The sequence below is a fragment of the Littorina saxatilis genome, linkage group LG9 (genome assembly GCF_037325665.1).
Source record: "Littorina saxatilis isolate snail1 linkage group LG9, US_GU_Lsax_2.0, whole genome shotgun sequence".
NCBI lineage: Eukaryota > Metazoa > Mollusca > Gastropoda > Littorinimorpha > Littorinidae > Littorina > Littorina saxatilis.
This window is the reverse complement of record NC_090253.1, coordinates 54822373-54846403: the sequence shown is the minus strand read 5'-3', so window position 1 is coordinate 54846403 and position 24031 is coordinate 54822373. Positions and strand designations below refer to the sequence as shown.

The 24031-nt window shown below is 40.3% G+C and overlaps 1 protein-coding gene and 1 long non-coding RNA gene across 3 annotated transcripts; one reads left to right on the top strand and one right to left on the bottom strand.

Moving 5' to 3' along the window:
* Window positions 1-4346: 4346 nt before the first annotated feature.
* LOC138976470 (18S rRNA (guanine-N(7))-methyltransferase-like) lies at window positions 4347-23973 on the bottom strand. 2 transcript variants are annotated; one of them, XM_070349318.1, is made up of 11 exons: window positions 23870-23973; window positions 18020-18057; window positions 14258-14353; window positions 13492-13574; window positions 11428-11524; window positions 10608-10704; window positions 7905-7955; window positions 7127-7212; window positions 6676-6780; window positions 5318-5401; window positions 4347-4481 (listed from the first exon to the last, which is right to left on the bottom strand). In XM_070349318.1, the coding sequence occupies exons 1-11, from the start codon at window positions 23912-23914 to the stop codon at window positions 4418-4420; spliced, it is 846 nt and encodes a 281-aa protein (XP_070205419.1). In that variant the 5' UTR covers window positions 23915-23973; the 3' UTR covers window positions 4347-4417. The 2 variants fall into 2 exon arrangements, with proteins under 2 accessions (XP_070205419.1, XP_070205421.1); XM_070349320.1 differs by lacking the exon at window positions 7905-7955.
* LOC138976471 (uncharacterized) lies at window positions 18076-21377 on the top strand. Its single transcript, XR_011459024.1, has 2 exons — window positions 18076-20779; window positions 21025-21377. It is a non-coding gene; the product is annotated as an uncharacterized lncRNA (long non-coding RNA).
* Window positions 23974-24031: the final 58 nt, after the last annotated feature.

The window sequence follows — 24031 nt, the reverse complement described above, 5'->3', positions numbered from 1 at the left end:
CTAGGGTCGCACGAAAAAAATAGGGTCGGTCGGGTTACCGTAAACAGACCTATTTATTTTTTTTGGCCTAAACAATCTCACGGCAGAATAGAGTAAGAACTGTCTTAAATCATTACTTTATGAGTGGAAGGCTTGAATGTGGCGGAGACAAGACACGTATACATAATTATCTCTGTATATATATATGTCCCTGAATGTGTTTACCACCCAAATCATCGGTTCAAATTTCAAATAATTATGTTGTCGCTAAATGCTTTTGGTAATTTATCACTCTCAAAGCACACTATGGACATACAATATTGACACACAGCATGTTGTTTCAACAGATTTTGTTACCACATTCTCTCGCTGAGTGCAAAGCGCTGAAAACGAAAACTAGTCAGTATAACGCATTGAACAATACTGTGAAATTAGATGACATTCGGAGATAACTCTGTCGGGAATTTTATTGGCTGTAGAATAATTGCGCCCCTTTAAAAACAGGGAGACAAACTTAACGCTGTTGATCAGTAGTGATGATGGCATCTAGGGAATAATGATCCTTCCTTTGCATATGAGGAACTAAGGGATGTAAATGCATGTGACATGTGCTTATGTCCCTTTGTTTCTCAGATCTTAAAATAGTGCTCAGCCTCATTTGATTAAGAATCTTCTCTTGATGTCCATGTTATGCAGTGTCCGCTCGATACCACGCGTTTGTATTTTGAAAATATGTTTTTATTCACTTTGCTTGCTTTACTCCATTGGCCAAGGGTGTTTGCTTCACTCCTTTGAAGGGGCGCAACTCTCAATTAATAAAAAGCGTGACAAGAGTTATGTATCTGAATAGGGGGAAGAATTTACCCGATGCTCCCCAGCATGTCGTAAGAGGCGACTAATGGATTCTGTTTCTCCTTTTACCCTTGTTAAGTGTTTCTTGTATAGAAAAAAGTCAATTTTTGTAAAGATTTTAGTCAAGTAAGTAATGTTAAGTCCTTTGTACTGGAAACTTGCATTCTCACAGTAAGGTAATATATTGTACTACGTTGCAAGCCCCTGGAGCAAATGTTTGATTAGTGCTTTTGTGAACAAGAAACAATAATTGACAAGTGGCTCTATCCCATCTCCCCCTTTTCCCCGTCGCGATATAACCTTCGTGGTTGAAAACGACGTTAAACACCAAATAAAAAAAGAAAGATTATATATCTGAAATGTCTATTATAGCTTTCCTCTTACAAGTCCCTTATGACTGCGAAGTGGTGGTACAGTAACTAGAAATCTTTGATTTTGCCCAGTTTTTACAGTGAATGTTGGTTACTGTATTTGTAAAAAAAATGAAAATTTAAATCTCATTCTATCAAAACATTTGAAACTGCATGTATTGCGATCTGACAAATATATATTTAAAGTTTTGAATTTGTAGAAAAATACTTTGTTTTTAAAACAAGCGCAATGTGGGTTGATAAATGTTTTGTAGAATTACAATCTAGATGGCAAATGAGAGTTATGAGGCTATTATTTTCTAGTTGAGAAAAAAAATACTTTGTTTTTAAAACAAGCCCAATGTGGTTTGATAAATGTTTTGTAGAATTACAATCTAGATGGCAAATGAGAGTTATGAGGCTATTTCTAGTTACCGGTACAAAAAAATACAACAGCAACATATGAGTAAAATAGCATCTTTCATGTTCAGCCTTTTGTGTGCAACGTACTGCATCGTGTATTGTCTATCAAGGTGCTCTGTTCCACGTTAGCTGGTTCATTCCAAGTTTGCAATGCTCTTGTTTTAATGACTGTTCTTTATTTACGGCCCGAATGGCATTTTCAGTTGCCTCCACATTTTTGGTGTTTCTGGTTCAAACATTTTCAGTGTGAAACAATTTTGGTGTGGTTGCTTTGTGCACTGATTCATCGTCCATTCACGTGATTAATGTTGACATTAGCTTCAGCTTTAACAAGGGTGAGCTGTTGTACAGTGGGACCACCCTTTAAAGCCCTCCAAAAATCTGAAAAAAAATCAGGTCTGAAAAAGGAGGGAGTCTTAAAATGGGGGTAAATTTACAGAGGTTAAGAACAGAAGATCTAAAGAATCAAGGTCTTAAAAAGGGTGAAGTCTTAAATTGGGGGGGAGGGTCTTAAAAGGGGGGGGGGGGGTTCCACTGTAGTAGATATAGTCATCACAAGAAACTTACTTTTGCAGATAGGATTGTTGTAAATGTTGAGACGGACGTACAGCAGTGGAACCCTGTGAAGAACATCTCAAAAGTTGTATTGCTATGCAGTGGAATCTCTCTTTTAAAGCCTCTAAACATCTGAGAAAACCAGGTCTTCAAAACTGGAGGGAGTCTGAAATCGGGGGGTCTTAAAAGGGGGTTCCACTGTACTGACAGTGTTGTAGGTTTATAATTAACCAGTGCACAGAAGAAAATAAATTCAGTTAAAACAGACTCGTTATCTTTGTGGGGATGCCACTGTAAGTGTAATAATAATAATACGAGAATTTATCACGCGCACATATCTCACCACAAGGCGACTCAAGGTGTGTAGTTTAATTTGATTGTTTGGGTTGATTGCAAAGATCTCACCAACTGGCACGTGGACACCACATATCATCAGAAAGGTAGTGGTTAAAAAATGGAACAAATAAAGGGGAAACAGTGTACATACATACTGAACACAGGTATGTATGCAAGTTCTCAGGCGAATAGATGAATTCTGGAATTAACTGCGCACGGCAACATTTGCTCGGAGAACCGGCGTTTCCATCTGAGTGATCGACAAGAAGAAGAAGAAGAATTAACTAACTCTGTCAGGATTTGTATTGGTTGTGAAAGAGTTGCACCCCTCGTAACAATTAAGTGAACACACGTGGCTATTGCTCAGTACTGAACTGAACGGAACTTAATTTAACAAATAACCAAAGGGAAGTAATCGCTCTTAATGCATACGACATGTGTAATAGAGTAAGCGAGAGTTGTACGGAACCTTTTCTCCTGGCACCTGAGAGAATAACAAGCATTGAAATGAACAAGCGACTTTCATCCTCTAACAAATATAAAGATATTTAAGGCTAGGCCTTGTTTTTACAATCTGTTCTTGAACACACACACACACACACACACACACACACACACACACACACACACACACACACAATCAAATTATACTAAAAGATTTGCACTAAGAAAGCAAAATGCAATCACCTCTAATAAAAAAAAGAAAAAAAATACAAACATCATTATTCAGTACAGAAAAACCAGCATGTCGGCAGTGATTAGTAAGCTCCGATGCGCAGATTTTTGTAAGAAATCATATTAAGTACACATGCACTGCATAACATGCATTAATCATTCACTGCGATGCTATTGCTTGGCTTCACTAATGAGGGATGTGTTTTTGTCTCCCTCTTCCAAATAGGTGAACTCCTCTTCAGCCAATAAAAATCCTGACAGTTATTTTGAAACATATTTGAATACCCCAGACACTTACCACCAACAAGAGTGAGGCTGTGACGGGGGGGGGGCTTTTTTTTTTCTCCATTTCTAAAAAGAGTACTGTATCTTCATCACAATTATGCATACTTCTGTCATTGCTGAAAAATTTGCCAGTCCAAATTTCCATCCCTCTGTTTCAAGTGTATACAGTAATGTTATACATTCAAACAAAGGCAAGCACGAAGGCTGTTTTTTTCAGAGTAGTAGAGGCATGCTGTGTGTGTGTTGCACTGAATGTAACTGCACAGAATATTGATTCATGATTGATTTAAAAAAAAAAAAAAATTCTGTGGATGTCCAGAATATGTTCAGTTCTAGAATTTGTACATTCCAGGAATGTGTATTTTTCATGTTCACATAAAAAAAACACAGCCATTTGAATGTAGATAAATTTGTGTCATTTGCACCTGCGGGACCAACGGTCAATCAAATGTTTTATCTTTCCTCTTTTCACTGCTGTTGATAATGGTTGGCCAGGGTGTTCTGCGAAAAACAATAGTGTGGGTGTCTTTTAACAATCTTTTTTGTTGACGTCAGAAGCCAGTTCAGTTTCATTTTTCCTTTTTTTTTTTATGGACAGAATGTTTGAATTAAACTTTTTATTGATGTATGTGGTGGTGTTAGTTTTTGATAGAGAAAGACTGTGTTTTTGCCTGTGTATGTGCATGTCTGTTTGCACATATTTGTGTATGTTTGCAAGTGTGTAAATCTATGTATGTTTGTGAGTGTGTGTGAGTCTAAATCTATGGATGTTTGTGTGTGTGTGTGTGTGTAAATCTATGTATGTTTGTGTGTGTGTGTGTGTGTGTGTGTGTGTGTGTTAGGGCGCAGACAAGAGCACATGTCACAGACACACCTACATACAAAACAATGTTCAAGCCTCATTACTTTTATTTACAACAGCAACACACCAAAACCAATCCTCCCCACACAGAAAATACACATCATCTTCTTGATGCCAGCGTTTTCCTCTTTCTGGCTGTGTATTTTGAGTCCGTTGGAACATCCCTGCAAAAACAAATTAAACAACTTTGGAAAACTCTCATTTTCATTTTCCCAAATAAATCACCTTGGGCAGGTTTGTGTGTGTGCATGTGTGTGTACCAGCATTTAAACACATGTGCTTAATATGTAAATTTTCCCCCCAAAAATAAGTTTCTTATACAGAAACAACAATCTAATAGTTGTTCCTTGGACACTTCTGAATGGGATCAACTCAACTCAACTCAAATTTTATGGGCTTCAATTTCCACATAGAAGAATTTGTCTTGCGCTTGGGATTAAGACATAGGCAGAAAGTAAGAGTATAACATATAAAAAAAGCATTCATATCGCATTTCATGTATCACACACAGTACAGGAATCTGTTCTCTTCACAATTCCCAACCCCCTCGCCATTTCATTTGTTTTATTACACACACACACACACACACACACACACACACACACACACGCACTGATGCAAACAAAACATTCACAAACAGCAGCTACTTTGAACATCAACTTGATAAGTGCACAGAAGAAGCACTACAGGGCTGCGGTGCACGGGAAAGTTACCACCCAAACGGGTGCCACCTGCAGTGTTGGATTGGTTGAAACTGAGATGTGTTGTGATTTCAACCAATCAGAACCCGCGGTTTGTTCTCTCCCGTTTGGGTGGCACCCACTTTTGGTTCATGCACCCCAGCCCTGATCACTCCAGTGTACATGGGTGGGACTGATAAATGTCATGCATCCTGAACCAAATAAAGAAGAAAAAAACAGAAAAATAAAAATAAAGGCCATAATCAATCCAGATTTCCGGCATATACCGGAAGAATCCCACCCATGAGTGTACTACTTACCTCCCTTGCTTCCTGCGTTTCTCTTTCTTCTCCAGGATCCAGTCTCTGCTGAACTTGGCCGACTTCTTGTCCTTCCACCGTTGCCTGGAGGAAGCAGGACACACAATAATAGTATAACAGTGGAACCCCCCTTTGAAGATTCCCTCCCTTTGAAGATTCCCTCCCTTTGAAGACGCCCCTTTCAAGACTCCCTCCCTTTCAAAACCTTGTTTTTGCTGATTTTCCATTCACAACCTCTGTAAATGTACCCTCAGAACATGTGTCTCCAGGAAACCCAAATCTTGTTATAGTAAAAGGCCACAAAGTTAAATTTAGTGTTGCCAGCACGAGAAACTAGAGCTACGGGGGTTTTAGGGCATATTTTACAGTGCTGTTGGAGCCTACTTGCCGAGTGGCTATCTGGGGTCATATTCTAAATGAAATATAGAAAGTTATATATCAAATGAAAGGAAAATGAATAAGCTTTTCATATTTGCAAAGAGAATTGTGCTATCTTTAAAGGTAAAAAATGTTATGGGGGTGACAACATGATTTTTGTTGAAATTTGTACGCCCATTTTTTGGAACACGTGACAAACACAAAGAAGACATTTTTTTTGTGTTCAGTTTATTTTAGATATGCTGCTAACTAGTCTGTTTGGGCATTCATTTTACATAACATAGCAAAGTTTTATTGAGTTTTGCTGATAAACAAAAAAGTTATTGTCACCCAAATTTCAAAGTTGGACGTTTCATGACATACGCATGCCTAAGGCTCACAAAAAAAATAGTCTGTTTACGGTATCCCGACCAACCCTATTTTTTTCCACGACCCTAGACTGTTTTTTGGCATTTGGGAGGGGAAAAAAACAACAAAAAAAAACAAGTCCCGACCTACCGACCCTATTTTATTGGCCTATGTTACCGTTAACAGACTTTCTTTTTTTTTTGGCCTAATAATGCATTCCTATAACTAACTTATAACAAAAACCCAGCTTGTTTCTGTCATAAAGTGTGTCTAACATACGAGTTTATCCACTGTCCGACCCATCCAATGAAAAATAACAATTTTTTGTGTGTGGATAATTAGATAATTGGTCAGTGGAAAACTACAGGGGGGGGCATCGTAAGCTTGCTTACGATGGGTAAGGGAGCGAACTGGTAAGAGTTAAGAATTCAAAGCTCTTTCAATGATTAGGCTGTACGTACAAACCTTCATTTTCTCTTACATCAAGATTTTTTTTATCCCCATGTGCTTACGATAAAATCAAACATTTTTGCTAAAATACCCCACACAATAATGTACATTTGAATGCAAGGACAAGTATGGTTGACAAGTGCCAACACTTTCCGAAAATTCTGTTTGAATTAAAAAGTTACCTTGCGGAGTTTCCTGCCTGGTTCTTGACGTCCGAGTCAGATTCTGTTCCAAGCCCCTGTGGCAACTGCTGATGGCCTCCTCCAGCAAACAGACACAGGAACATCCTGCATGACAATGGAGACAACTCAAGATTATTTGTATTTCTTCCAAGCCCCTGTTGCAACGACTCACTGGCTCTAGATGCAAACAGACAGTAACAGTCAGAGACATCCTGCTTGCTGCCGCGCGAGCCGAGAAAGTTTTCCCTCTTTATCTTCACTGCGCTGGCTGCAAAACCCCTCCACGCAGAGGTGTCTTCAGACACATCAGACACAGGTAGGTAGCATTCTTCATGATAGGAAGACATTTAAAGTCAGCTATCAACAACTGACAAAACGAAATACAGAAACACTGGTTCCTCATGTGTTTTCTCTATTGTTTTCAACTCACAAACTTGTCAGCAGCACTAACTTTTTAGCCTTTGCGCTGTTGGGGAAGTCCACAACCAAGCCTCCAGTGAACCCTGCTCGCATGGACTGTGACGTGATGAGCTCTACCTGTAGCCAACAAAACAAACTCTGTTAAAAAAAACAAGAGAAAAGACAAACTCGTTCACCTTTCATATCTAGCAGTAGCAATGAACGTACACTTTTCCCACCTTCAGACACTTTTTCTTTCATGATTTTCTTCGGGAGAGTAAGCTAGAGAACCAGAAATTTCAAAAGAATATACTGTAATGATCTTTTCTGGATCTACAGTTTCACAATTTCTCACCCCTTGTATCATTTTAAGTTCTCTTGTTAAAAAAATACAAGTGGTGAACCATTTCTGGCATGTACAGAGTTTGTACATTCACAGCTGATGCATTAACAATTCAAATCAGGTAAACGAAAGACCTCTTCGCTTATGATACTCCGTTCTGACCCAGAACAATGACACCCTTGCCCCAAAGCTTGAAAAAATTCCATCTCACACGGCATAAATAAATCCCTGCGCCTTGAATATGTGCGCGATAAAAATTGCATAAAAATAAAATAAATCCCTGCGCTTAGAACTGTACCCACGGAATACGCGCGATATAAGCCTCATATTGATATTGATTGATTGAAAGGAAATTTATAGAGCTAATATAAAGAAATTTATAACAGCCCTGATTAACCCAGCAGTGCTTTTGGAGGAATAAGATATCAAAAACAAACACACAAAGAAAGAAACAAACAACCTCTCAAACACAACATAATATCATTACCTGTGCGCTGTTTTCTGGGTAAAACTGGAACACTGCTCGGGCACCTCTGCTCTGTTCAAAAAGATGACAAATGTACACATTCAGCACTGCATGTCATCCAACTGCGCCCTTTTGCTTTGATTCACTGTAAGCTTTCAAGCTAGCATGGTAAATTATCATGTGAACATTTCTGATTTCTTTATACCCCTGTCTTAACTGTGAGTAAAATAGGCTTTGTTTAGCATGAACAGTACTACATGTTTATATCATTTCATATCCATAACAGAATACAGAATATAGAAAATGTATTGCCCAAGTTTGGGGATTCGTTTTGACACGCGGCTATCACTCCATTCACTCTAGCCAAGTACACCCAACATACGCAGCTATAAGACATAAATAAATTCAACGACATCAATTAAAAAAAACCCACTAACATTAACACCATAATCCCTACATAACATCAAGCGTCAGTCACAGGCACACACACACACACACCCACACACACAACATTCAATGCAATTGCATCCCAGGACAAAGAAAACAACCTAGTTTGAGAAACAGAAGTTTATATATTTCAAGAGGCAACCTATATGGACATTTTCCTTCTGCAACCAACATACAGTGAAACCACCCCTTTAAGACCCCCCCCCCCCCCTCCTTTTTCAGACCTCCAAAACACCTGTAAATTAACCTCAATCTTTAAGATTCTCTCCCTTCCAAGGCGGCCTGATCAATCAATCAATGAGTCTTATATCGCGCATATTCCGTGGGTACAGTTCTAGGCGCTCTGCAGTGATGCCGTGTGAGATGAAATTTTATACGGCCAGAAGATTGCAGCCATTTCGGCGCATATTTACCTTTCACGGCCTATTATTCCAAGTCACACGGGTATAGGTAGACAATTATTAACTGTGCCTAAGCAATTTTGCCAGGAAAGACCCTTTTGTCAATCGTGGGATCTTTAACGTGCACACCCAATGTAGTGTACACGGGGGGGAGGTTCGGACACCGAAGAGAGTCTGCACACAAAGTTGACTCGGTGAAATAAATTTCCGCCGAACCTGGAATCGAACTCCCGCTGACAGCCGCCAACTGAATACAAATCCAGCGCGCTACCAACTGAGCTATATCCCCGTCCAGGTCTGTTCAGAGAGGTTCCACTGTACTATTTACACCCAGCACTATTTACACCCAGCACTATTTACACCCAGCACTATTTACACCCAGCACTATTTACACCCAGCACTATTTACACCCAGCACTATTTACACCCAGCACTATTTACACCCAGCACTATTTACACCCAGCACTATTTACACCTAGCACTATTTACACCCAGCACTATTTACACCCAGCACTATTTACACCCAGCACTATTTACGCCCAGCACTATTTACACCCAGCACTATTTACACCCAGCACTATTTACACCCAGCACTATTTACACCCAGCACTATTTACACCTAGCACTATTTACACCCAGCACTATTTACACCCAGCACTATTTACACCCAGCACTATTTACGCCCAGCACTATTTACACCCAGCACTATTTACACCCAGCACTATTTACACCCAGCACTATTTACACCAAGCACTATTTACACCCAGCACTATTTACACCTAGCACTATTTACACCTAGCACTATTTACACCTAGCACTATTTACACCCAGCACTATTTACACCCAGCACTATTTACGCCCAGCACTATTTACACCCAGCACTATTTACACCAAGCACTATTTACACCCAGCACTATTTACACCTAGCACTATTTACACCTAGCACTATTTACACCTAGCACTATTTACACCCAGCACTATTTACACCCAGCACTATTTACGCCCAGCACTATTTACACCCAGCACTATTTACACCCAGCACTATTTACACCCAGCACTATTTACACCCAGCACTATTTACACCCAGCACTATTTACACCCAGCACTATTTACACCCAGCACTACTTACACCCAGCACTATTTACACCTAGCACTATTTACACCTAGCACTATTTACACCTAGCACTATTTACACCCAGCACGGCTCTTTTTAGTTTGTGTTTCAGTGTGAGTTAGGGCGGGGATGTAGCTCAGTCGGTAGCGCGCTGGATTTGTATCCAGTTGGCCGCCGTCAGCGTGAGTTCGTCCCCACGTTCGGCGAGAGATTTATTTCTCAGTCAACTTTGTGTGCAGACTCTCCTCGGTGTCCGAACACCCCCCCCGTGTGTACACGCAAGCACAAGACCAAGTGCGCACGAAAAAGATCCTGTAATCCATGTCAGAGTTCGGTGGGTTATAGAAACACGAAAATACCCAGCATGCTTCCTCCGAAAGCGACGTATGGCTGCCTAAATGGCGGGGTAAAAACGGTCATACACGTAAAAGCCGTGGGAGTTTCAGCCCATGAACAAACAAATAAACAGTGTGAGTTAAAAATAGCCCAGCAGAGGGAATAGCTTGGCGACCAACAGCTGCAGCCACCACACTGTTAAGCTCGCTTGTCTGTTAAACCCAACTGCTTCCGCGCTATACTGGGAGATTGGCCTTATCGGTGCATAGCACTGAGAGATCTGCTGGCTGCTCTGTTCTATCTGCTGTGGGGAAAGGATGGGTGCTACAAATAGCCTGCAGCTAAAGTGGCAAAAATGAAGCACTGGGAACAGCCGTGGTATGTACCTATCAAGAGACAACGTTGAAGATAATAACGCACAACTCACCAGACATGCATAAAGAGTCGAGAAGAATGTGTAGAGGCGCTTGTGAGGTTTGTGGTACTTTTTGTCAGCATTGCATAACCACTGCAAGGCGGAAATACTGCAACAGACAAACTCAAGCCTTAGGCCCAACAAAAATATATGTTGGTTTAGGGTTACCCAATCGACCCTATTTTTCCCCGCCCACCCTTAAACTTTTTTCTCAAATTAAAAAACCCAAAAAAACACCTCTTTTAAGGCCTCCAAAAAACTGAGAAAATCAGAGCCACCATCACACCACAAGTAAGCATCACCAGGGCTTGCTTTTTCACATGTGCTGATAGGGCGGGGATGTAGCTCAGTCGGTAGCGCGCTGGATTTGTATCCAGTTGGCCGCTGTCAGCGTGAGTTCGTCCCCACGTTCGGCGAGAGATTTATTTCTCAGAGTCAACTTTGTGTGCAGACTCTCCTCGGTGTCCGAACACCCCCGTGTGTACACGCAAGCACAAGACCAAGTGCGCACGAAAAAGATCCTGTAATCCATGTCAGAGTTCGGTGGGTTATAGAAACACGAAAATACCCAACATGCTTCCCCCGAAAGCGGCGTATGGGTGCCTAAATGGCGGGGTAAAAAACGGTCATACACGTAAAATTCCACTTGTGCAAAAAACACGAGTGTACGTGGGAGTTTCAGCCCACGAACGCAGAAGAAGAACATGTGCTGATCATCACCTCTGCACACTTGCCAGCATTTTAAGGCCCCCTCCTTTATAAGACCTGATTTTCTAAGATTATTGGAGGTCTTAAAAGGTGGGGGGGGGGGGGGAGATTCCACTGCACTCACCTGATGGCTCCATCAAAGGAGCCGGGTCTGAAGGGCATTCCATACCCGATGTCACCGTGAACCAAGTCTCCCTCAACCTCTCGTTCTCTGGCCACCTCTGAAACATACACACAAAATGTTACGTTTATGTGACGAGTGCTTTGCGGTTTCACCAACTTCCAAGCCGATATGTTACAACAGTTAAAGCACACAGCAAGTTTGAACAACGATTTAAAGTTTGGGTTCTGAGGTTTTTGTTTTACTTGACAAGGTGACACTACCCTCCCACTCCATACATCCCCACCCCCCCTTTCACCCCATCCCACCCCCCTCCTTCCAAGAAAAAGAAAACAACAGAAAGAGAACAAACTTTTTTTCTAGCTGACCAAACAAGTTTGCTGTTATTGTTACTGTTAGTGCGACAGAGAGACTACTGCGTGGCGAACGGCATATATATTATACATGTACATGTATTTTGGCTGAGTCCTTTCACACAATTTAGGTGCTTTTGGGCCTGATACATATGCCACTGGTTTTTAGAAACAAAATTCCATGACTTTTCCATGAGCCTCAATAACATTTTCCATGACTAGATCCACAGGTCGCCATTTCCGAACATCGAAAATCGCCGCTGGCGTGCTAAAGGTTAATTTTTTTTCTTTCTTATTTTTGTTAAATTCCATGACTTTCCATGACTTGAATTGAAATTCCATGACTTTCCAGGCCTGGAAAATTAAAAATCAAATTCCATGACTTTCCAGGTTTTCCATGACCTGTACGAACCCTGATGCTATGCATATTTAATCTGATCAAAATTGTGACAAAAGTTGAATGGGACTGTTGCAGCCACGATTTGGAAGGGAGTCAATCTGCACGCATGTGTGCTGCAGTACCGGTCTGGCACACCCCTGGAGGACCTCCAGATTCAGGAGAACTTCCAGGGCCACTGGTCAAGCATCTCTGCGTCATTCTTCACAGCAGACTGTGTAAAGTTGTCTGCCGGCGACAGCTAGACACTAAGACACCTGTCAATTGTAGAGTTCTGTTTGTGATGGCGTCTGGTTGCTGCTGTCTCCTTGTATGCTCTTGGGAACCTTTGGGTATCCATAGCAGTTTTCATAGGGCTATTGGATTGGATTGGATTGGATTGGATTGGATAAGATTTACAGTCCAGTGAGGTTACCCTCATGGAAATTCGGGCTGCTTTCTCCCTGGGGAAAGCGAGCTGCCATACATACGGCGCTACCCATATTTTTTATTTTTTTCCTGCATGCGTGTATTCATGTTTCCTGAGACTTAATGCCGTGTGAGATGGAATTTTTTTTACTTTATTCCAAGTCCCACGGGTATTTGATGGACATTTTTTATCTATGCCTATACAATTTTGCCAGGAAAGACCCTTTTGTCAATCGTGGGATCTTTAACGTGCACACCCCAATGTAGTGTACACGAAGGGACCTCGGTTTTTCGTCTCATCCGAAAGACTAGCACTTGAACCCACCACCTAGGTTAGGAAAGGGGGGAGAAAATTGCGGCCTGACCCAGGCCTGAACACGCAACCTCTCGCTTCCGAGCGCAGGTGCGTTATCACTCGGCCACCCAGTCCTATTAATTTGGCTTTAAAATCGCTTCTTTTTCGTTCATGGGCTGAAACTCCCATGTTCACTCACGTTTTTGTATAAGTGGAATTTTACAAGTATGACGGTTTTTACTTTGCCATTCAAGGCAGCATTCGCCGATTTCGGGGGAATCTAACATCTCAATCCTGTTTGACTGGCTTTGCTCCCAAAGGTGATTCTTGTGTTTCAGGCACTCAGTTACATTAGACAGATCTAGATGTGGAAACTTTTCAGCACGTGTACAGGAACATGTACGGGTAACGTCATCAAATCTAGTTTTTACATCACGTGTTTGCCAAGATCTGCAGTCTTGGTGGGAGCAAAACAACGTATGCATTTAGAACTTTGGAGAAAAAAAGTGAGTCAAGGGTGACGCAATATCTACACATACGCGTCCATGTCTTTGCTACACGTTTGATCATGTAAAACACTGTCTTAGCTACGTTCCCTGTATGAAATGACGTACCCAACATGTGAGGACTGATGTCCAGTCCCACCCAGACATGGCCGTTGTCCGTCAGACACTCTCCACTCAGGCCAGAACCACAGCTGGAACAGAAAGGTAGAAAGTTACGCTGATGTTTTAATAACAGCAGTTTCCCCCTTATTATGTGGGACCGCTTTGCTAATTCTATTCAATGTCTGGGGCAGGAATGAATGCAATGAATGAAGCAGACTTCATTCCGACATTCGCAATTTTTACGAAAATCAGTTCATGTTAGAATCTGAACAAATCATACTGCACATCAATGAGCGCTTCTGGGGTGATAACGCCAAGACAACTCTTGTGATCTTGCCGCGAGGTGGCGCCAGTTACCAGGCGAAAGAAAGAAGGGGCATAACCTCACCAGAACCGACCAATGACAACCGTATAAAATGCACGACTTACACACGAACTGTTACCAAACCGATATGCTATTTGGGACCAATGCAAGTTTTTTTCCCTTTCTCGTGTGATCTTGCCGCGAGGTAGCGCCAGTTACCAGCCGAAAGAAAGAGGGGGCATAACCTCACCAGAACCGCCCATTGACAACTGTCTAAGCCAAAGCAATGTGTGCCTAGACTAAGAATCAAAATACAAACAGCTGAATCAAAATTTCTGACTGTTTGAACAATAGCGTTTTTCTCAAACTTATCACAATATTAGTTGCAATAGTTATCATCAAACCAGTTATATACAAGCTAATATCAAACCAGCTAACAACCACAAATTTACAAGAACATTTTCTCACCCAATGTCCAGAATATAGCATGGTGTATCTTCTGGAAGCGCAAGCAACTCTATAGCTCTTTGGGACAGCTTCTCTTGAATTTCAATCATACGAGAGCTGGAAAAAAAGAATATACCATGACCCAGCAACCAAAATGTCAATGATCATATGAAAGGACATAAATTTATGATAGGACACCCTTTCAACAAGTAAAAAGTATTCTTTTATCATTGCTGCAGTCTTTTCATGACCAATAGTTATAATTATAGTAAACTGAGTAATTACTCAAATGGTCGAGACCACCATAAAGACCATCCCCTCCTCATCGTGGTATGGTGGTGAAACAGAACCAAGCTATGCCGTCGGAAGAAAATCGCTGAAATTTCACTGTCCCTAAAACGTGGGGGTGTTTTTCATTGTGAGAAGTATACCGGTAGGGTTCTCCCATGGCGGACGGGTTGGTTGCTGGCTAACGGGGCTCTGGTGAAGACGGGGATGTGCTGGACAGTACCGGTGTGACGGCACAGAAGCCCAAGGACACAAGCGGTCATCTCAGCAACCTCCAAACGGGTAGACTGGACTCGACAACCATGGTAGGTAACCAGTCTAGGAGAAGGAAAACTCCGAAATAGAACCACGGGCAGACCAAGCTCAACAGCCCAGGAAGGCAATTGGTCTAGGGGAGGGACCCCTGATCAACGTCCATGGCCGAAGCCGGAGATGCGGGACCCCCTGGGTGCCAAAAAGCGCTGCATCACGCAAATCACAAAATGTCTAGTGAACGACGAAGAAGAAGAAGAAGAAATGGTCGAGAGAAGGTGTCCGTAATTTAAAGGCCTCTCATCACTGGAGATGTCACAGTTATATAGTCTCACTACAGTAGACTCTCCATTCCAAAACCTCTAAACGATAATGCAGCCAAGATACAAAGTACAACACATCATATCATTTGGAAGAAGTTATTCCATGCATATTTACATAACAATATATTCAGGGGTGGGACTCTCTTGAGGTGAAAAAGAGGAAATCCATTTTTTTCTAGGGGGGTTCGGCTCCCCCGTTTTTAAAAAAAATGGTACAATAACATCTGTGCAATCTGGTGCATTCTGAGACTAAAATTCAACTCGTTTGGATCAGGTAAAACCAAAACAAACAAAAAACCACTTTCACACAACAAAGGTAACATTGTAATGGTGCATACTCGAAAATTTTAATAATTAAGTAGATGTGCAACGCCAAGGCACTGCATACCCCAGCGAAAAACAAACCTCTCCTCTTTCTCTCTCAAACACACACACACACCCCAAGTTACACACGTACACACATACACTCACTCACACGCACTCACTCAAAACACACACCCATACGCACATATAGACAGACGGACATACACACCTTTACAAACAAACACGCATACACACACATACACTTACACACACGCACAAACACACACCCACCCACTCTCTCTCTCTCTCTTTCTCTGTTATACAAACAGACACACACCCACCCAAACACGCACACACACACATGTACGCACGCATGTACGCACGCACACACCCACAGACACACACACACACATTGACTCACACAAATCTCATTCACACAAAACACACACTCATACGCACATACACGGTCGGCCTAGTGGTAAGGCGTCCGCCTCGTGATCGGGAGGTCGTGGGTTAGAACCCAGGCCGGGTCATACCCAAGACTTTAAAATTGGCAATCTAGTGGCTGCTCCGCCTGGCGTCTGGCATTATGGGGTTAGTGCATGCTAGGACTGGTTGGTCTGGTGTCAGAATAATGTGACTGGGTGAGACATGAAGCCTGTGCTGCGACTTCTGCCTTGTGTGTGGCGCACGTTATATCTCAAAGCAGCACCGCCCTGATAATTATGGCCCTTCGTGGTCGGCTGGGCGTTAAGCAAACAAACAAACAAATACGCACATAGACAGACGGACACACACACCTTTACAAACAAACACATATACACACTCCTACACACACAAACTCATGCACACACACACACACACATTCTTTCTCCCTCTATCTCAGTCTTTCTTACACACACACACACACACACACACACACACACACACACACACACACACACACACGAGTACAGACTCATGCACGCGCGCACACACACACACACAAACAGTAACAGTAACACTAACACATGTGCACAAAAAGAACACACACACCGCGCGAGAGAGAAAGACTACAGGGAGGCATGACGTCATGATGCATTATATATCATATATCTATAGGTGAGGTATTCAATCTCAAAAACTTCAGAGAAAATGGGAAAAATGTGAAAAATAGCTGTTTTTTAGACAACATTTATGGCCCCTGCGACCTTGACCTTGAAGCAAGGTCAAGATGCTATGTATGTTTTTTGGGGCCTTGTCATCATACACCATCTTGCCAAATTTGGTACTGATAGACTGAATAGTGTCCAAGAAATATCCAACGTTAAGTTTTCCGCACGGACGGACGGACGTCCGGACGGACGACTCGGGTGAGTACATAGACTCACTTTTGCTTCGCATGTGAGTCAAAAAGTGCTGAACGGATGCGTTGGTAAAGACGCCAGACCATGGGAGTAATGGGAGGACCAAGGGAGTAATCTTCCATTGGTATGTGTGACGTCACTACCGCTCCCGAACACATGGTCAGAGTCATACGACTTTTATAAAATACCAAGAAACTATAATGCGGGGTTGGAGGGAGGGAATTCACAATGTGAATCGGGTAAGTATATATTAATCAATAAAAAATTTATTATTAACATTTTCGATTAAATTACATATTCTTACTCCGTATCACATATAAGCAGATTGCTTGAACAAGGCGGTGGGAAAGAAAAATTTAACTCACTATTAAGTCCTAGAAAGGATCTGGCCCGCTGCCACCATGGCAGGAAGGGACCGGGAACCATTCTGTCGGACACCAGCGATGTCTCTCAAATAGAAATTTATGAAAACATCCTCTGAACGCCAGTATGCAGTGCAGAGCACCACATCCAATCTCCTAGACCGTAAAACGGCCAAGGAAGAAGCCCAAGCCCTGGATTCATGGACCCAAAGCGGAGTCAAGGGGAAAGACAGGCTGCCCCCCCCCCCTAATGGAACGGCTCCACTCATAAGCCTGCTTGACGAGAGAACGGGTAGTGGCCGGTGGGCACCGAGCAACAAGCAAGGCAAAGCGGCCACGAGAGCAAAAATTCTTCACGACCTTCTCCTCTGAAGCTGAAAAAGTCGAATGACTCTGACCACGTGTTCAGGAGCGGTAGTGACGTCACACATGTATACCAATGGGAGATTACTCCCATGGTCTGGCGTCCTTACCAACGCATCCATTCAGCACTTTTTTGTGGTGGGGTTGCTTCCCTTTAAACTTTTTGACGTTTTTTTGTTAGACCTTAGCATCTCTGACTGCGTCAATGCTTATATGTGATTTGAAGTAAGAATATGTAATTTAATTAGGTAATTAACCATGTATCCATAATCCAATACTGGCAATAGTATGATTCAATGCATTGAAACTCAAAATGACTATTAGTTATCAGGAGTTTTCAGAAGCACAATTTAACTCTCAAGCCTCCAGTGTTCTGTTCCATCTTCACTTCTCTCCATATCATTCAGTCAAGAAGTTATAGATACTGTAATAAAATGGGACGCGGAAAAATAGATTACTCCAGCGGAATTCGTAAGTTGTGTATTTCCGCGAATTCGCGGAAAAGTCCCACCCCTGCATATTTCAGATGCTCATAGTCATACTCACTTAGATGTGTATTTTCTTGCTTCAGTTTCATTGTAAAACTGGAACAAAAGAATAAATTAAACATTCTTAATTTGTAATTGTATAGGTAATATATATAGCTCTACCATTTGATTCTAAATTCCTGTCTTTACAAACTTCCAGAACCATGTTTCTGTGGACTATATTACAAAACAGCTTCATAGTCCAACTTTGACAATGACACGTTGACAGCCGTACGTATTTGGTCAAGAGTACAACAGAGCGTCGAGTGCCTGTATCACGAGTTGGTCACAAAACTAGCCTTGTAAAGGCAACCATTCTACATGCACCTCAATCAAACCTGTTCTAATCTGTTCAAAATAAGTTGATTTCAATATGCATGTCTTCTTGTGTTCAAATCTGTGTCTGTTGAGTTATATATCTGTGGATTAGTTCGAAAAAGTCGGTTGTCGGCGAAACGCGAAACGTGACACAATTCACACACTACACTTTGAAGCTGCATGTTCGCTTTACCAGAGACAATTTGAAACTGAATCAATCATATCATGTTATGAAAGACAAAACAGTTCAATGCAGGTTTACTGTCAGGACGAACGAATGACCGGCGATGTGTATGATTGCGTTCAAAGGACGGCTGCTTGCGCGTAACCGTCGCGTTAGTTTTTCGTACCGAGTTCGTCTTCATTTTAACAACGAGTTGGAAGTCTCGCGTAGGTTGGAAACAGCATGATTTTAAAGCTTCTGTCGCTGCCTTCATTTCGGCATAGGACTTTAAGCGGGTTCTTGATTCCACTCTACATAGCAGTCCAAGGGAAAAATAATTGAAAACCGCGTAAATGTTATGTTACGCGCATGCAACAAAAAACGATCCCTCACTAGGACGTGAACGAGATTTTGCGTAAGCGGCGGCCATTTTGAATATTGTTTACAAAAGAGCTGGTCACATGCTGTTTTGGTCGAAGCATTGATGGATCATTGTGGCGAAAAAGCATGAGGTAAGTTTTGCTGTTTATGGTTACGTTCATGCAGTTTTGTCAGTGAAAGACATGAAATGCAAGTAAAGTGACCAAAATACATTATCATTTTTATGAACAACGGCATGAACGTGAAAACAGTGTTAGCAGGGGTTATCTTAGTCGCATTTGGAATTGTGGAAAATGTTTGTTGATTTGTTATGAGCACATGTTTGTGAGTGACCATGCTTACTTTTGGTGTTACTGTTTTTAATGTTACATGCGTGAATATGTTTGCTTTAGGAGAATGATTTTTACATGTTTTTTAGCGAGAAGACCAATTTTGGACGTAGTGTTGTGAGATCTCGAAGGATTAAAAAAAATCGTTGCGACTTACCATTTTTTTACCATCTTGACGCGTGATTGTAACTTAACACGAAAGTACATATCGTTAACGTTACGTACAAGCAAGTGCTGCATTCATTTTAGATCGGGGAAATTTTAAAGGAAAACAAATATGCAATAATCTGAACATTTGCATTCTCGATGAATGTGGATGGCCCTGGTACGATCTTAAACCCAAGTTTGAATGTTCTGTTCGTACGTAACCTAACGCAATCACAGTGACAACATGCCCGTGTAAAGTTACATGCTAACTATCACCTTGTTGATGGAAACTGAATCTGCAAGTACCTGTCTGATTTTTCAAGATGATGCGTTTTGAATGGCGATCTTTAACTTTAGTTTGTGTTTTCGCCTGCACAAGGGATGTTTTAGTGATATATGTGTTTGTATGTAACTTTACTCCATAAAGAGTGGTGTTAAGTTACACTCATGTATTTTTCATCACACAAGTTTGGTATAGCAAAAACTATTGAATAGGAGCTTTTTAATACAAATGAATTGTTTGCTTCATGGTAACATTTGAATTATAATTGTGCATTATGTTACATGCAGTAAAAACGTGCATGCAAGTAACTTAACACGACAAATGCATGTTATGTACCTGCAGTCATACTGACATTTTCAAATGGCATTGCTAAGATGAACTCAGGATTTCATTGACTGGTTCAATCCCACTTTGAAAGGTGACTGGATGGAAACAGTCAACAATTTTGCTTTTCAAACTGTTTAATGCTTCAAAATAGATTAAAGGTGTTTGCATGTAACATGACACCATAGGTTTTGTGTAAAGTTACTTTCAAACGTATCTTGAAGAATTTCACATTTTTGTGCACACTAATTGCACACTATAATGTTCAAAGAGTGGATCATTTAGTACAAGCATTTTTTTTTAAACATGTGTTTGAATGTCACATAACACAAACATAATCATAGACTAAGGGATTATTCGGTGTTAAGTTACATGTATGAGTAAAAATTGCCGTCAACATAGTTTATTATCTTTTCTTTCTTTTCTGTGGATGCTTTTTTTTTAAGGCTGCTTAACAACCAAGATATGGTTTAATGCAGGTCAACAAACAAACAAAAACCCACTTAATCTATTGCTTGAATGTAACTTTACTCGGTAAAAACAAAAATTCACAAAGAAGGTGAGTGTTTTCAGACTAAGAGTGAATAATTATGTATTAGGATGAGTTTTAACAGTATGTGTTTGAATCACAATGTAACATAACACACACATGATCAACAGCATTAGGAATGCTATTTCAGGACACAAAAAAGTTTGTTTCATCGGTCCAGCATTTAATTTTTTTAAAATTTTCTTCCTTCCCTGGACACTATCAACTGAGACAACATCCAGTGAAGTTTGCAGAACAGAGTGGTGTGGACTCAGCTGACAATACTGTGACCTGCATTTCCAGGGGTAAGAGTACAAGGACTTCAATACATTCAGGAAGAAATTGTGAGAATTGAGGCACTGGGGATTTATTTGTTTTTTTTGTTTCAGTACCGATGATACTAGTTTTTGTTTAAATGTACACGAATATATTAACATGCATGGTAATTTATGTTTAATTCAATCAAATTGATGATTTTCATGAGATTAGTTATGTGGAACTGGTACGCTTTGAATATCACCTCGGAATTTCTTGTTATTTTGTGTTGCAGATTCAAGCCCTCATTGGTGATGGTGCAGAAGTACATTTCCTGAAGAAACAGCGTGAAAGCAAACAGACTTCTATGTGTAGCCCTTTGTTCCCATGCACTAAGATTTCTGAAGCTGTACTGTTGTCATGTATTTGTTTAGCATGAGGTCAACCAGCCTAGATGCATTCCCTCCATAATAAAAAAACAAAAACAATAAAAAATAATACGAGTGGGTGGAACGCTGTTTTGTTAATATTTCAAAACTGTCATTGATTTTCATGTATGCAGAGGCTCTTCTATTCCATCTGTCAGTGCCACATCTGTGGTTAGCAGCTTCATGTTTGTTTTTGAGTTCATGTTGTGCTGTTGTCTAGTTACAATCTGAAAGATAGGAAAGGCTGGTTGGTAGCAAAGTTTGGTTGGTAGGACATTTTTGGTTGTTGCCCAATGTTTTGTCTAACATTTGCTGTTTTGTTTGAGTATTTCTCTTTTGATTACTAAGGTGTAGCTGAAGTAATAACAAAAGTTGAATGGATATGTTTGCCTTTCCCTTATTCGGGATATTTTGTTTGTTGCCTAAAACTGGCTCTGAATCCACTTAAATTCAATTATTTCACTGTCTTAAGCACTCAATAGGTCATTCAATATTAAGAGAATGTTTTCTTCAATTACTAGTACGATTTAAGTGATTAAGAGGCTGTATAACAATTATTTCACCTTCAAATAGCACTAGTTGGTGTAAAGTTACTTGCATACATCTTTTCTTGTTATTTATTCTTTCCCTTTATCACTTGGACTCACATTTTTGGATGTGAAATATGTTTATATCTATGTATTTACTTGTAGAACATTTAATTCTGGATGGATTTCTTTTTCTGGTGAAAAATGGGTAAGAAAAAGGATAGGTCACAGTGTTATGTTACATGCATGTATTGCTAGGTTTTCTATTTTATACATTAAAACGAGTAAAACAATTGTTGGGATACTTTAACCTTAATTAATACTTTAACTGAAGTATTTCATACCTTGACAATGTAGGAGCCTTTAATACAGTACATTTACTTAGTCATTTTACCTTGAAATTAGGAACGCCTGATGTTGTAAATGCATGGTGCATTATAACATAATTCAGAAATTGGAAAAATGAACTTTTTCTTCTTACAATTAAATATAAAGATAAGGCTTAACATATTTGAAGACTTTTTGTTTGTTTATTTTACTTAAATATGTTACTTTTTTAACATTGTGAGTCAAATGTTCTGCTTTGTGTAAAGTTACGTACATGCAACAGTTACATGCAGTTTTCAATACTGTATCGACTAGAACACTGTTGTTATGATTTAATCATTGAAAGTATACTTGTAGCAGGCTGTTAAAGTTAAATAAAGACCTGGAATTAAACTGGATTTGTTTTAAGTTGATGTTGATTGAAAGGGTCACGGTGTTACCGTTACATGCAAACCAAATACATTTTCTTCAAATACTACTCAGTAAATAGCCCATTTGAAATTTCTTTTGGTAGGAAGTATCAAGATAACTATATGCTCCAATCTAAGTAAAAAAGATTGTTTTATGACAAAATTATATTTGTCATGCTCATGTCACAGAGACTGGACACTATTCTGTACTCTTGACCATTTGTGAATCTGACTTCTCTTTTGTTACTGATATTAGCGGCTTTCCAACCCCCAAACTAGTGGGACCACTCTCTCTCTCTATCCTTCTTTCTCTCAGATAAAAAGGCCTTGCCCAAGCTGATTTTGTGAGATCGTAAGTCTCTCTCTCTCTCTCTGAGAGATGGAAGACTTCGTTCTGATTATTTTCATATTGATCATTTTTGTTCATATCAGTGTTTCATCATATTAAAACTCAATTTGATACACATTCACATTTTTAAAATTTATTAAACATGTTCTGTAAATTCCCAATTTTGATCATGACGTAAGAATTAGTGTAAAGCCGGTAACGTGTATATAATATACTAGTCTTGTCAATAGTTTTTCTGTCTTTTTTGTTATTTTTTACTTTTATGTTTATCGTTTGTAAATGTTTTAACTTTTACGTGTGTATATGTATATACGATTAGAGTAGTCCCTCTCTGGGCGAGGGCTGGTTGAAAAGAAGATCATTTATTTTACTAATGCCACAACCCTAGTAAAATAAAATATGTATCGATTGGAGATTGGATTTCCCTTCTTTGAGTCATGTGACGTCAGAGGCCGACAAAACTTTATAATTTGGCTTTTCAGGTTGACCGAAACTTCAAAGGAACTAAAAAAAAAAAAAACCCCGTCATGTGTTTGATTGCATGTGTGTTTGCTGTTCAATGTCAAAACAACAACAAAGTGAGTACATGACGTGTGTTTTGTAGTTCCTTTGAAGATTCGGTCAACCTGAAACGCCCAAAATATGAAGCTTATGTGTTTGATTGCCTACATGTATGTGGATTGCATGCATGTGTGTGTGTGCTCGTTCAATCGTCAAAACAACAACAAAGTCATAAGTACCTGAAAGGAATTCGATCGATACATAAATGTTATTTGCGTGTTTGACCAAAATATGACATTTTACACAGATCTCGACAGTCATTGTTCACCTCGACCGCTAGCGCGGTCTCGGAGAACAATGACTGTCTCGATCTGTGTAAAATGTCATAATTTGGTCAAACACGCAAATAACGTATATTGATTTGATTTGATTTCTCTCTCTGAGTCTCTCTCTCCTGTAACTGCCCTGTAAAGAGTCTCTCTCTCTCTCGCTCATCCACCAAGCAGCATATACATTTCTCATGAATGTCAGATTGAAGGACGACAACGAAAGCAAATAAAATAAACGCATAGCACAGAAAAGATAATCTGATGTTTACAATTTCTGGGGGTGCCTGATGTTCTGGTCTGTCTCGGGCTGCCATGTTGTTTTCCTTGCCTCGTGGTCTCGAATGACTGTTAGCACAATCCTACCCAAACTCGATTGAAATTTAGGTTTTGTCACCTTTAAGTCCCAATTTTGTAAGTTAAATACCCATTTT